The sequence below is a fragment of the Dromaius novaehollandiae genome, chromosome 2 (genome assembly GCF_036370855.1).
Source record: "Dromaius novaehollandiae isolate bDroNov1 chromosome 2, bDroNov1.hap1, whole genome shotgun sequence".
NCBI classification, from domain to species: domain Eukaryota; kingdom Metazoa; phylum Chordata; class Aves; order Casuariiformes; family Dromaiidae; genus Dromaius; species Dromaius novaehollandiae.
Genome location: NC_088099.1, coordinates 59,265,059 through 59,280,618, shown reverse-complemented (window position 1 = coordinate 59,280,618; position 15,560 = coordinate 59,265,059). Strand labels below are relative to the sequence as shown.

The 15,560-nt window shown below is 39.7% G+C and overlaps 1 protein-coding gene across 11 annotated transcripts in view; it reads left to right on the top strand.

The window, feature by feature from the left end:
• Positions 1 to 15,560, top strand: part of TPK1 (thiamin pyrophosphokinase 1) — a 311,398-nt gene that overhangs the window by 276,617 nt on the left and 19,221 nt on the right. The window contains exon 10 of one of the 11 annotated variants that reach the window (XM_026121431.2): positions 9,310 to 9,394. The exons of the other annotated variants lie outside the window; for them this stretch is intronic. Within the exon in view, the coding sequence (XP_025977216.2) occupies positions 9,310 to 9,377 (68 nt within the window). The 3' untranslated portion in view covers positions 9,378 to 9,394. The remainder of the gene's footprint in view (positions 1 to 9,309; positions 9,395 to 15,560) is intronic. 11 annotated transcript variants of the gene reach the window in all.

The window sequence follows — 15,560 nt, the reverse complement described above, 5'->3', positions numbered from 1 at the left end:
GCTCGTTTGTTTTGTCTGTTTTAATCCAGGGCATAGCGAGAACATGAATTAGAAATGGGAATTAAGATGTAACTCAGTAAAGTGACTGTTAGCTCCTTCCTCATTTTCAACTTTGCAGGAAAATAAGGAACATCATTTGGCTGCTCCACATCCTTCAGGAGATTAGGAACGGTCCTCAAAGTTAGTCTAAAGTAAATGAAGTAATTTGTCCTTCTCTCTCTTTCCGGAAACCCGGTCTCTCTGGCATCTTTATTTACTATTCAAAATTTAAGAGCTGATGTAAGGCATCACATCCTGGCTATTAAATAAGCCTTCCATTTCCAAAATAATAATAGTCCTGATAGCGTCAGTTTCCCTCCCTCGAGAGCGATGTAACCTCAATCACGTTTTGCTAAGATCACTCCCAGGTACTAGGTACAGTATTGATTCTGGAGAGGTTTTCAGAGGCATGGCAAAAAATGAAGTACATGAGTCCTGTTGAATTCTGTGTCTTGGCACATTGTTAGTGTCCTCAGGAGCCTTGGAAATTGTCGTGTTAGTCACTCGCTCTTCCACTGAGATTTCAGTGAGGGCAATAGTTGTAGTGCTGGCTTTATGAGGTTAACCTGGACTGAAAAGAAACCTTACTTCACTAAGAGGATAGGATGGTAATGATTTCTAATCAGGATTAAGAGATGTCACTGTATTTTTTAACAAATGCTTTTTCTCTGTTCATCATGTGATACTTTGGAAGTCCCCCTTTCTTAAATGCCTGTTTCACAAATCCATGTCCTTAAGATTTCAAGGTCCAGGTTTTTAGTTTTATATGAAAATGAGCGTGTTGTGCCCTAAGTCTTATTACTTGAGCATGTCCACTTCCACAGCAAGTAGAAACAAGCCACTGTATCTGTCTGCATGTGAATGATAGCAAATGCAAAGAGGAAGTTCAGGATCCTGAGGTTAATTTCTGATTGTATGTGTGACAACAGTTTGACAGAACCTAACCTCCTGTATCAGCAGGTTATTTAAATACAGCATTCAAGACAAATTCCAGGTTGACTTGTTTTCCCTTAATACAGAAATTTGGTTTTAAATTGATTTAATCTACAGGATATGAAACTTTGACATTTGAAAGTTTCTGTTACTATTTTCACTTTTTGCACGTGTTCTCATCATGGCCCAAGGCCACCTAACTTGTCTGCTCACCCCAGTTCTTTGTGTTCTTACTTCCATGTTTCTCTAGTGGGTATCAGAGCAGTCTGTGAATCTATACTCAAGTAACAGGTTTTTTCGGTAAGTACTAATGAACAATTTGTTCACTAGTAAAAATGGCCCATGGTTTAGGAGAGGACACATAAAAGCGCTGAATTGTCAGTGCACTTTCCAAACTAGCCAGTGTTTCTACAAACTGAATAAAAACCATTCATGTGCAATATGGATATGGCTGAAAAGTAGCTGATGTTCTGCATGGGTGTGTAGAGTATGTTAAACCTCCATCAGAGACCACTGAGATATCAAATTGATGCAAAGCCTAAAAGTCTGAGGTAAGTAGGGCAGCTTGGTTAGCAGGAGAATCACGGCTGCATGTAGAATGAGGCTGCCATGCCAAGAGCTACCGATGTGATGTACTTCGCCAGTGTAAACAAGCGTTGGATGTGAAATGTGACTTTGAAGCATGCCATTTACAAAGCAAATATTTCCTCAGTCAGGGAGGTTGGATAAAGTTTCGGAGTGGCACATATTTACAAGGAGTCTATAAACCAGTGGTTACAGAGGTTACTGTATTCTGAATCAGATTCTGCTTTGCTTTAAACTGGTATAAATCAGAAATGACTCAGCCTCAGTAAGGTGCCTGCTGATACACATTGTAACTACTAGGAGCCTGGATGAGCTAGATAATGATTTTATGCACTTTTGAGCCAGAGGTAGTGTTTAAACTGCAGCATCTCAGAACAGCTATGCTGGCTCATAGAGACTCCTGTCCCTTATGTGGGAAGATGTTTGATGCTCCTTCTCTTCTTTAAATGGAAGAAACTACAATTTTCAGCTTATACATCATCACACAAAGTGGCAACATCTCCATGTTTATCTTGGAGATTTTGGCATCTGAGTGGGTTAGAAGAAAGCTAGGCAGTACTGCTCTCCCCACCCCATCTCTTTCCCAGGAAATCACTTTGTGTTACAGAGTGCAGTTTCTTACTGTCTATTATATGTATAATCCCTGTCAAACTCTAGGCCTGTGATAGTTATTCTTCACATCTGGGCATGTAAATGTTTAATGGTACTTATGAATTACACCCTTCCTCATGCAGTTAACTAAAAAAAAATCACTTGATTACACAAATCTGTAAATGCCACATAAAGCCAAGGATAGCACTAGAGTGCAAAATCCTGCTTGGAGATAAGTTGCCTACAGTGGTGCTCAGAGACATGGGAATCTGAAGATTTCTGTCTTGGAGAAGGGACTTGGACTGACTGCTCCAGGATTCATTCAAGGAATCGGAGAGAGTTATTTGCCTCTCAGTAACCTTGCATTTGAAAAAAGGCTTTTGCTATGCTTTTACCTATTCAGTATGGTATAAAGATTGCTTGACTGGTATTAAAGTGGCCTACATTTTCATAAAAGGAAATAAGTTACCAGTGAAAGTTTCCCCGTCTACCTTTTTGTGGTGACTTTTGGCCATGATAAATACTTTTGGCAGTTCTCAATACTTGTGATATTATTTGCACATCATTAACAATTTATACTCCATGTCAAGTTTTAGATAAGCTGATGACAAGTTGGGTAATATATGAGCTCATTTACACACACATAAATATCGTGAATAAAGAAGTACAGCAAACTGCAGAAAAGTTGCGAAATACTTTATGGTAACTTGTGCTTTATTGCTCAGTTGACATCTCAAGAATAAATTGTCCTTATTTTGTAATAATGAGAAATTTTTGCATTTGCCTCTCCGATGTCTTTTCTCTTGGGGAAAAAGTTAAAAGCTATGAGAAGGCCTGTATGTTTTTTTTTTTTTTTTTTTTTTTTTTTTTGATAACAAAAAGCACTTGCACAATGTTATGTTACAGGATCATTTACATATATGTAAGTGGATATTTCCACACATACAAATGCACATTCAGATGTCCATATATCTGGGTATTTTGTACATATATGTCTCAGTAGCTAAAAAAGTCTGATTATATGCTGTCCTCATGTCTTCAGACAGACTTTCAACAAGATGAGTCCTTTAGTAACATCCAAAACCCCTGAGAAAACTATACAAAAAGCCCATTTCCAAAGGTGTAAGTTTGTATGAAAAATCAGACATACATATTTCCCATCTTGAAAAGGAAAACTGAAGCCTCCCCCAGCTTCGAGCAGTTTTAAGTGTTTAACTTAAGAGTGGTTTTTACTGCCCACTGGGCTCTGGGTCATTGCATTGCTTTGCATTTTTCACCACAACTTTTCTGGTTCCTCTGTGTTTGTGCATGTATGCAGGAGGGAGAAAATCCCTGTCTGTCTCCCCATGCCTGCTAGTGGGCTGATGGCATTACAGGACAGGATTAGTGAGAAATAGCAGCTTCAGTAAACGTTCATGCGATTGGGACAGTCTTGGTATTACAAGGCAAATCTGTGAGGCTTGACAGGTTGGTAATTCTATCATAGATAGCTTTACTTGAGAGAGTTTTATAGCAGAAGTGCACTCTATATTAATAATGTCTAAAGACACAGCTGCCCTTCCAGTGCAGGCAGCATTCCAAGAAAACATTAATCATGTTTTCCTGAAGCAGCTGAATTGATTTCTTGGGAGAAATATTTCCCTGCCTACTCCCTGGCCATTTTTGAACCTGTCACCAACTTACAGTGATCTGAGCAGCTAATCAACAAATAATTATTGCCTGTTGATCACTTGGGAGAAAGGGTACAAATATTTTTTTAGGTTCTCAGTGCAAGTAAACTTCTTGTTTACCAAAGTATAGTGCCCATTTTGTTCTGTTGTTAACCACATCTGCGTAATACTGGCTTAAGTACTGTTCCCGAGACTGCTAATACTCTCCTTAACTTGAATCCTGAACATTTTTACACCTCCCTATAACCTTTTCTATGTTTTTGGGGTTTTTTTTTCCTCTGTTGGATCCTTGGGTTATGCAGAGAGTAGTATCATGTTTAGTGTGTTAGGAACAGCTTACGTTAATCTATTTTAGATTTGAATATAATATCTGTTTTTGCATCCTATGTAAGCGTGTACAGGCAAATATGAAAACTTCAGTTTTTGTTCAGTTCCTGTGTATTTGTGCAGTTCTTCCCAAGATGTACCTGGGTTCTGCCCAGAAAGTGAGAGGACTGCTAAAAATGGAGCCCATTAACCCAAGTAGGAGCCAATGCTCAGTCAACTATAGATGAGAGAAAGAGAGAGGGGGAGAGAAAAGCAAACAGAAGGAATAAGAGCATCTGGAATAGTCTGACGTGAACCTAAAGAGTTTTGAAAGACCCCCTTATTGTAGGAAATATGCTCATCGTTCTGTCAATAAGGACATTTGTAACTTGTAAGGTTAATTGCCTGAAATCTAAAGAATTTAATTAGTTATTCTGTTACCTACTTTTAAGTATAAGGAGAGGCCTACTAATGTGATTTGGAGCTGCTTGCGTATGTACTTGTGTGCTTTGTTGATGAAGGAAAGGATTTGTCTTAAGGTTATACAGGTGCTTTAAGCATTTAAATCAAGTGGAGCTTTAGCAGGAGACTTAGGTCTGGTCTGTTTTATAAAGGCATCAAATGCAAATACAGAAGGAGGAGGTTTGGAGTTGTCCCATCCTAATGAATTACTATGGCAGGCCCTTAATGTAAATCCTGATGTCTTACCTTGAGGCTGTGTCCCCTTTGTGGTCCTGATCCAGCACTGGGAGAGGTGCACTCCTATCTCATCCTCCCTGCAGCAGAGCTGCTATGCCCTTAATCTGCTGTCAGAGCAGTACATGTGTGCACTCCCTGATTTGCCTCAGGCCAAGTTAGCTTAAAGAGTTTCAATTATTGGGCTGAGCTAACTTGGTTAATATATTTTTTTTTATATCCAAAGAAAATAAGGGACTGTCAACATAAAGACCTGTTTATGCCAAGCAGATGAAATGAGCAGTTTGATTTGGAGACATGTTTGCATCTGAAGGATGTCTGCCTGCATCTCAGTCTCTGTGGAGCACTGATCTAAGCATCAGGGTCTCTCACTAACTGGAAGCTGGACCACTTGGATTTTCATTTTATATTGGTTTTCAGGTTTAGGTCAACTAAGTCAATCTGTCCAAAATCACACCATTTATACCAGCCTGCTTTGATCGAGCTCCCGTCTGCACACAGGAGACATGCCCTAGGTGAGCTGGTTATTACAGTCATGATTCACACTAGTCTCATTTAAACTTCACTTGTGTTTTGGCTGTCTCTTGATTTTTCCACTCCACAGCATGTGCAGGTGAAGTGGCAAGAATGAATATTGGCTGCCATGTCTTACAAAAAGCTATTTATCTCGTCTGCCTTCTTTAGAAACTCAAAGCTGGGTTTGCTCCTACAGAGGACTCCAAACTGAATTCTCTAGAGCTTGAAAAGAGTGAGCTGCAATAGAGAAGAAAATATCCACCTCTTCTCTCCTGGCCTCCCCTTTTGGAGAACACAGGTTTCAGTTCTGTTTAAAAGGCTTACCAGTGCTCACCATATCCAAGAGATGGAAATAATTAGTTCTCTTTCAGAGCGGGCACTGTAGGTAACCTGTAAGACTTAGCAGTGTCTTTCCGAAACCTCTTTTGGGAGTGTCTCCACCATCTATTCTGAGTCACTTAAAGCTCCTAATACAGGTATGATTTAGCAGCTCATAGTCAGTCAGCTCAGTTCCTCTGTGATGGAAGGCAATGCAGGATTATTCATTGCATCCAGATTATGTGTGTAAGGGAAATTTTATGAATACCTACTTTCAGGACCAAATTTCTTGTTCAGAGGAAATGTCTTTATTCAGGTGTGCTGCATTGAGCATGTTTGTGGGGTGATGGCAGGTCATATAAACAGGACAGAGCTAAAGCAGAGTGAAAGAGTTTATCACCATTTTTTTAATATTAATCTTTGGCACTGGCTGGAACCCTGACGTTCGTACTTTGCTTATTTCCAAATCTTCCTTGGGCCAAATAAGTGGAGGCTGAACCATGAGGCTTAAAGCAATTGGAATTAAGTAGTTTTTCATGGCTGGTGCTAACCATCTTTGGAAACAGATTGCTGCCTCAATTATGCTAATCTTTTATAGGAGGAGAAATTGGAGGTTGATTAATGCTGACTTAATGTAATGTCTGTACAGGAGAATTTCTGGAGTCATACCACTGTATTTATACAAGTCTGATTCCCTGTGCAAATGTCTTTGTACCACTATAAATGGCTTTTTATTGTTCTTTTCCAATATAGCTTGCATCTTGAAGAAAACTTTTCCCCACTTTTATCCTGGAAACATACACAATATGTAATACTGATATAAATATATTGGCTTTAATTATTTAAGAGGGAACATCTCTTTTCCGTGTAGTCTAGCTTTTAGTAGTGTGAAAGGGTTAGATTTGTTGTTGATTTTACTTTGCAGGGACACTTTGTCTGTCTGTTTTATTTATAACATTCTCATTACTTGAGCGTGAGAGGTGCCTTGTGGAATTACAAGTTAAGTAAACTTGAGAAATGATACTGTGCAAAATTTCTCTCCCGTTCATTCCCATCTCTCCATGTTCGCATCATACAGGATTGATTTCCAAAAGACAAGGTAAACATGGCAACCTGACAGCCAAAAACAGCATCAACTGGGAACTGGTGTCCTGATTACGCTGTGGAGAAACTGATGTTTGTTTTATTCTGATTTATGAACAGGGCAATGACTGGCCAGGTGCCGGGCCGGCATCAACTATTTACTTTCCTACACAAAGAGTGATGAAAGGCATCAGAAAGCAGGAGGAGAAAAATATTTTTTGTGTGCCTCAGCTAAGTGGATCACACTGCTGCTTGCAAGCAGCAATCTGTCTTCGGTGTTCACGAGAACGTGGTAACCTTTCTGGAGACCGCATCTCACTGCGGGTTTTTGGCCTGAAATTTCTCTTGTCCAGTAAAAGTCCTCACCCACCATGCCTGTTCAGCCAGGAGTGAACAGCTGCCTGAGTACTGAGATGAAGTGAGCTTACGCTGTTTCTCACCTTGTGAGGCTTCAGAGCATCTCAGATGCCAGGGCCAAATTCAGCATCGCCCCAACTTGAGCTGTGCATTGGACAGGAAACTTTTCAGTGCTGTTGGCATAAACGCAGTGCAGAATTAGCTTCAGAGCATTGCACAGACAGAATAATGAGCGGAATCTTAATTCAAGGGTCTGATTCAAAACCCGTCGGTGTGAAGGAGGCAGGAAGCAGGAGGAAAAATAACTTCTGAACAAGTGATTAAAATTAGATCTTAATGAGCACAAAAGAGGCAAATAATTCTGGTGTTCATTGTCGGCTTCTGTTGAAAGTAACAAAATGGTTATCAGCGCTTTTGGATGGTTTTTGGATTTTTTTTTCAAAATGCATGTATATATTATAAGTATGTGTGCAAAATCCAGATATATGAGGACTGATACTAGGAAAAAAATACTTCAGCAGTACATTAGGGAGCAGGTAATCATCTACAGTGCGTGAACATCCAGAGTGTTGTGACCAATGTCTTTTCCTCCACCATCTTTTATTTTATAATCTAGGTCAACAAACTTTGAAAATTATCGGAAGAGATAATGATGTAGTTCTTTGGCTGCCTAGTGTTGTATTTAGAGCAAATCAGAATGTGTAGTGAAATCCTTATCAATACTATTTTGGGTTTGTTCGTTTATTTGTTTTTTAAAAAATAAAACACATAAGGGCTTCATTACATAAGAACTGGTAATTGCTTCTCTGGGTCTGGGACAGTATTTTTCGTGTGCATGTGGAAGTTGAATAAATTTGGCTCATTTGAAAAATATAAATTATATTGTACAATTTTAGATTTGAAAAGATATTTTTCTCCAACCATGCACTTTTCATGGTACCGTGACCAAAATGTTCACACTCCAGATTTAAGTCCCAGACTAATGGTCTGTTTTTTCAGAGATGCTTAATAAATTCCCTCTGAAGATACAAATGTGATAATCATTACAGATACAATCTCTAAAGTTCTCAGAAATAAAGAAGACCCATGTTTTTAACGAACCTTTGATCTGTCCGTAGTTAGATTAGGTCTAGCACAGATTACTATACTTTTAGGGAAATACTTGGATTTGCATTTTTGAAAATCAAACTATATTAGGAGGTATCTACCTGTGTTACATACTATGTGTCATATTTCTGAGTTGATGCAACTTACTTAGTCAGTCATTGCTGTGATGTCTCGAAACTACAACCAAGGCAAAGAAGCAGTGTATGAACACATAACATACATACAATATCTGCCTTGAAAAGCTCGCAGTCTTATAAAAAGAGACTTATAAACAGAGCTGAAAACACTGATGAACAGGGGAAAAGAAAGCAAGGAGGATGTAGCAATAGAGGTAAGTGGATTTGCCTTCACTGAGGGTCACAGCAAGTACTGTTCTGTTCCTATAACCATGTTATTTTGGGAAGGCATTTTCCTTTAAAGAAAGACAAAGGAGGAAAGAAAGAGATTCAAGTTTTAGAAAAGAGTAGAATGCAGCTAGAGCCAGTGGTTTAGACAGTGCCTCCAGAAATGAGCTGATGAAGTACCAAGATAATTGGAATGGGGAAAGAGAGAAAGGGAAGACAGAAGTGACTGGGGAAATCTAATGTGCTACTGTTTTCTTCTTCTCCCAGATGGTACCTTTCTTTGACATAGTGATAGGATGTTCTGGTTCTTGTTGGCCATTTTTGACCATTAGCTTTATCTGTAAAACCAAAATATGTTTCTTCTTAGCTAAGTGTTGCTCGCATATGTGTGACAAGGTGCATGGCAGTACCACTTAATCATGTCTTCCTACCGTTTCTCTAATCAAACTCAAATTTCAATCCACAGCATATAAATGTACCTTTCTTCTCTAGTTTGTATATTTTTCTAGGACGGAAAGACTGTTTGAACTCTGTCTTTCACATCATATAATCTCTTATGCACCATCTGTTTGGTGGATTAGATATAATAATAATTACTAATCTTCATTATAGGGTTTCACTGCTTCCAAAGGTGGACATCCATTTTTCACTGACTTTTGCAGTACCAATTACAGCATGAAATATTTGCTATATTTGCTCATCAGTTTTATGGCAGAAATTAATATTTGCTTTCTCATTCTTTTATGATTTAACACACCACATAGAAGAAGTTGTAGTTCTGTACAATGGAGGAAGAAGGACTAGAAAACTTTGGCTGCTTTCTCGGTTGTGATGTATTGGATTCGTGAGGTAGGCTTGCACTGGTGTTTGAATTTTGTCTAGTGTTGTATATATAAATGTATATATAAAACACACTTTTTTGCCAACCCTGCATGTTAACACTAAACTGGCAGTTGCCAGGAAATGCATGTTTAGAATTGAGCAGGCAGCTATTCAAAAGCAGAGGGCCTGATTTTCCCCAGCTTTACATTTGGTTCAGTCATTGGTACCAGCTGAAATAATCTCTTGAGACTCGGTAAAATTGATCTTCATGAGGGTTAGTGACTGCATTAAGTGCAAAGCTGAATACAGCCTAGGTTAATCAGAACATGCAGTCTTAATTCCTTTCTTTCAAATGTGTCCATTAAATGTGAAGGCAGTAAATTATTATTTCACTGGTTGTGTATTATTATAACTCTCACATTACACTAGACCCTGTCCTGGTTCGGTCATCTTTTAGAGCCATAAATATCGGGCAGCTTTTCAGATTGAAGTCTTGGCATGATCTACAAAGCTAGCAAGGAATGAGGCAGATCTTTGTGGAAGGTGTTAATTTTTAGGAATGGCAAATGATTCAGAAAGCGGAAACAGGCTGGTTTTCTGGAGTTCTGGACAAACCCTCCTTCCTTCTCGCTGGAGGTGCTGGGTAGGTCTGAAAACTCAGGTTGTTATTCTGTTATGGGAGGTTGCACTTGTAGGTGTGTGGAGGGGAGCGTGAAAGGAATGAAATAATGACTGGAGGGAAACTTTTCACTCTCTGCAGGTGCCCTGTCAGCCTCAGGTGCTGCAGGGCAGCGCAGAGGTTTCTGTCCAGCTCTGCGCCCTCCAGAGACAGGGAATGGTGGTGGTTCCCATTGCTATGGGGCAGCAGTCTGCTGCAGGGCGAGGTGTAGGCTTGTGGTTCCCTTCCTAGCTCGGTCCCCTCGAAATCAGCTCATGTTCGGCTCTCGGTGGGGCCACATGTGAGGACACAGCCTGTCTCATCAGTCAGGCTGTTTTGGGCTGGGTGGAAGCGAAAAGGTGTAACTCATAAACAGAACATCTCCAGCCATGAGCTAACATCACTTTTGTGTATGTAAAGTGCTCAGAATTTTAAGTTTGATATCTGTGGATCATCCTTGGCTCTACACAAATGCTTTGTAATCTGTGGTAAGCTGATAAATTCCCTCTTTCTGTTGGTAAAAAGCTTACATTAATACTAACTATACTGGACCTTACACCTGTCTTGGGTCCAGACCTGACTGTTAGACTTTCAAGTCAAGGCACTTGTATAGAAAATTTATTTTAAGTCATTTATAGAGGCTTCTAAAATTTTATTGCTTATTGTCTTTCTCTTTCTCCAATCACTGTATGGTCTCAGTGGTGGCAGCTAAAGTACCTGGCTTTACGGATTTGGGCTTGCAAACCATAGCTTCAATAAAATTTTGTTAAACTCTTTTCGATAAAACAGTGCTCCTGCAATGTGCAGCAAAAAGTAGGGAGCGTAAGTGTGGTAAGAAGGTTTTATTAGCCTTTCTTGAGGATGATCTGCACCATGCACTTACAGCTTTGGCACATGGAATTAATACAGCCAACCTAAACTCACTACAAAAGTGCCACACGGCTCTTTGTATGTGTTTAATATACTCTATATATGTTTCTGTGATGAGTATGTGTATTGTCATGTGTAATTAGAGCAAACGTTTACCTATACACCACACTGCTTTTCTTTATGATTGTAAGAGAAAAATGAATGTAAATGATGATGATTTTTTTTCTGAAGATAGTTATCCTGACTTCTGATTCTGTGGTTGTTCTACACAAGGACAAAGCAAGGGCATTTTCCTTGGGCATGTGTAACAGTCATTCCTACTGCCAAACTACAGTAATCTGAAGGTAAAAAAGAGAAGCTTTAATAACACAGTAAATTTACACCCTTATCTGTGCTTGACAAAATTCTAACCATAATTTGATTTGACCACATATACAATATATGTTTTTATTTAAGTAATAATGACTGAGGCATGGAGCATTTCCTGAAAATTAATGTCTGACTGAGAAACTTTATAGCCCAAATGGAGCCAAGGGCCATTAATCCCAACTGGTCAATTCTCCATGAAATGCCTTGTGTCATGGGTCATTTGTTACATTCCCTTCCCTCCCACCCCCCAATAAAGAAGTAAAATTAAATGTTACTATGCTCCTATGGCGTCGTTGAGCCTTGAAGCAGCCACCGGAAGGCCCTGCTAGGAAGTGCTGCTATTGCTCCCATAGCAATGAACATTTCTTAGTGGGTGAGTGATGGAGAACCTTTCAAGAGTGGTCTTTCACTTTCTGTCACTTTACATTTGTTAGTGAATAAAGCTCTTCAGTTTGCTTCTTGGAGCTGACAAGGAAATGAAAAGAATTACGTTCCTCTTGTCACTGGAAAAGGTGTGGGGTTGGGAGGGCGGGGGAAGTTTACATCCCACATATGTCACGAATCTATCTTCCCAACGTGGCTGCCATCCTCCCAGGATCTTATATTTGCTCTCCACCAGATGCATAGGGGGATGTTTGTTTAGTGACCAGTATGAAATACTCGCATCTGTAGTTTATCTTGCCTCAATATTTAAATCAGTGTTGATAAAAATTGGTGCATTAGAAGCTTCATTGGAGTCAAGTGATAATTTTTCAAACTGGAAGGCTAAGGTACTTATAGTGAGTATGGCAGAGAACAATTAAGAGATTAATTGGATAACAGAAAAGTAATTGCCACAAACTGTCAGGATGGTCATTGTTAAGTCTTCAGTTAAAAAAAAAAGTATCTCCTTGTATTTTTCACATTCATCAGAATTAGGTGAAAATACTCTGTTTCCTCCTGCAAATTGTAATGAAAATCATGTCAGTATATCATTATATGTGAAAATCTGTCACCAGGATCTGTCACCCAGCACTTTCCCTCTCTTACTAGCAAACACATACACATCACTGAGGAAATAAATTCTCCTGGCAAGGAATGACAAGCAGGGGGCAAAGAGCTGTCTGCCTCCTGGGCTGAACAGTTGTGCAGCCCTCCCACAGGCTATTTCGACTTCACAAAACCTAGCTGAAAAGGTAATCAACTGGTTGTTGGTGTGTATGGTGGAAATACTTTAAAGCGTACTTCTGGTGGTCTTCCACAGTCCCTTCCAGTATGTTATCAGAGGCTGGAGAATTTATCTGCCCACAGAGAGCTTTCATTGGTGATTTTCTGGAAGGGGAAATAAGATTGTCAAAATATCCCAAACCATGTTAGTATATGAAGGAAGGAGTGCAGGTAGGTGTCTTGTAGCTGTCCCTGGAAGCCTGCATGAGGAATCACAGTTTCAGAATATTAGATGATGAAAAGGGTGCAGTTAGCCAATGCATGCTTGACTCCCATTTCTTTCAGCAAAGTGACATTGATCATTTGAAACTTGTTCCATATCCGTTATCTAATATATTGTTAGTAACACTAATCTAAAAAGCACAACCTTGTAAAAGCGAATTTAATTCCCTATAATTTATATTAAAATGGATTATTTTTTCTAATGTTTTGTTGTGCAAACTGTGACTCCAGTCTTGCAAATAGTTACACAGAAGTTGTCCCATTGTGCAGTGAGGCTCCTCATATGCATGGTTTTGTCCATTGACACTGGCATTTGAAGGATCAAAATCGTTTTCATTAAAGTTATGCTTCATATTTAAAGCAAAGCACATCCAATGAAATTACATGAGCTTGACAGCAATACCACCACTCAGACCAGATTCACAATCTGGTTTTTTTAAATTATGGGACTTAATTATTTTTCTTCCAATATTTACTATTGAATTTAATTTTGATTTTGTTGTTATCACTTAAACATCCTAAATTTCAGGGGTTCTCCAAAACGTGTCACATCATTATAACCCTTATTATGAATTATTCACAGTAATTACTGAGTTGTTGCAAACTTCATTATGAAGTTTAAAGTACCAGAAAATCTGGTGGTGATACTGTTTTACTCCTTGGACATTCTTAAAATAAGTCAGAGTCAACAGATTGCAAAAATATGCAATTACAAAGTTATTAAAATGCAGATTTTTGGCAGGAAGCCACTGTATTCTCCTATGTTTGTGGCTGTCTATTTACAGAAAACTGCCCTGAACAGCCTGTAGTGACTTCCTGGAGCTATTATAGCTGAGTGGGTCGATGCAGGGGCCTCTCAAAGGATTAGGTTCAATAACTTTTTACCTTCCAGGTCATAAGCATCCCTTGTAATTTTTTTTAGGCAGGAACAACTGACATTAGACCATTTTCTGTTCTCTGTCATGCTGATATAAATGCAGGGTCCCTCTCCTGAGACTGTGTGGGATGCACCCGACATCTACACAGATTGTTCCTAAGATTAGAGTGCGGACCGGATTCTGCCGGTGGGTAAAGCAGTGTACGTTTTGAGTTATGCTTCTGAGGTCAGAGTAACGTGGGTTTACTCTGTCAGAACTGGCTTTCAGCGTTGGTCCCTTCACAGCTCTCTGAGGGCAGAGCATACTAGAGTATTTAGGAAGTGGCAGATGCTTTGTTTTGTCACTGTCATCATACCTTGCCCCCATCCCCAACAATGTCACTGGATGGATGCCCCAGTTGATTTTTCTTTCTTTCAGTGCAGTGACTCAGGAACAAAAACTATGACTTACTTAGCATAAGAAAGTTCAGAGCTGGTGTTGGGAGTGCTGTGCACAGCTATTGCGCGCCATTGCTGGCAGCCAAAAGCTGTTCTGTCCATGGTTTAGTGCCCTGATAGAACCAATCTGCAGCTCTGCTCTTTCTCTATGTGTGCTTTTGCAAGGTGCTTCCAGTCTGTCTTTTGTCACTCATTTGTGTAGCTTCTCCCAAAGAGCACAATAAATTCTTTCTCTCCATGAAATTGTGAGACTGGCATGGCCCTGGAAAAGGAGGGAGGATTCTGCAAATTAAGGTGTGGAGCATCTAAACAGCACAAAATGGCTCAATGAGCAAGTCATCCCTGCTGTGAAACAGGGGGGGTGTTTCCAGAGCGCGGAGATACAGACCTTCATGTTGTCTGTGCTAAAATACAGCCTCCGGTTCCAGAGCCCTAAAGCATTACCTGTCTTGGTGGGGGGTTGCTAGCTCTGCGAAACAGATGTCATTAATATCAATGAGGGTCTGTAATAGTCTCCCACAGGACAAATGACATTTAGGGCTTCAAGACTGAAATAAATGAGAAATTGAACAGGACGATTAGAGAATATATTAGAATTGGTTAGTATTATAGTGTCCCATTATATATGGGACTACCTGGTAATAGTTTAATCTATTCCCCATGTAAATACCTTTCTTCTCTCTCAGTCAAGGCCAGTCTGTGTTGTCCTGAAAATTCAAAATGCAGCCATGCCCCTCCTAAATTTTCCTAGCTGATAACAAAGAACCTGAAACAAAAGACATTATCATTTAAAAGTTTGGTGCATCCTGAAAAACTTTTAATGATAATAGTATAAAAGAGCTCACACTGATACCTATTAAAGGAGGAATATGCAGTGAAAATCCTAACACAACCTTTTAACCTTAGAATTGCCAGTGAGTATTGTGTGCCTGTGTTATACAGGAGGAAGTGTGTTGAGACTATCCTGAACGGATAGAAATACATACCAAGAGCTTAATTCTGCGAATCTCCAGAGAGTGAGTGTAAGCACCCCTGAGGGTTGTAGAGATGGAAAGAAGGGATGTCATTAAATCACTGAATCAGCCTTCCCTATGCTGATTTGGATGCCAGCATAAAATGCAGCAGCTTGGGACTGCTTTAAATAATGCCTATAAAAATGGCCTCATACAGGCGATTCAGCTAATCTAGGATTGGTGAAGTACAATGCGCTCTTATTCCACTCTGACATGTCGTCTCCTCAGCAGCAGAATGAATAACAAGTAGTGAAAGAGGAGGAACCAAGCCTGATGGATCCTCCAAAGACAAGTGACTATAACATAATGAGCAAAAGCAGGGAACTGCTTTATTTTTGATCATTTCACAGAGGAAACTCACCTTGATTTCAGTGACCAGCCCTGATTTCCACTGTGTAGGTGGAGAATTGTGCCCCTAAACACAGTGGTGGGCATTCCCCATGCTGCCCATAGTCCCAATTTTCAGACAGTCAAGCTGGGAAGAAATAATGTAAAAACTGGGACTGGCAACGGTGCTGAAGAATGTGAGACCAAGTCCCA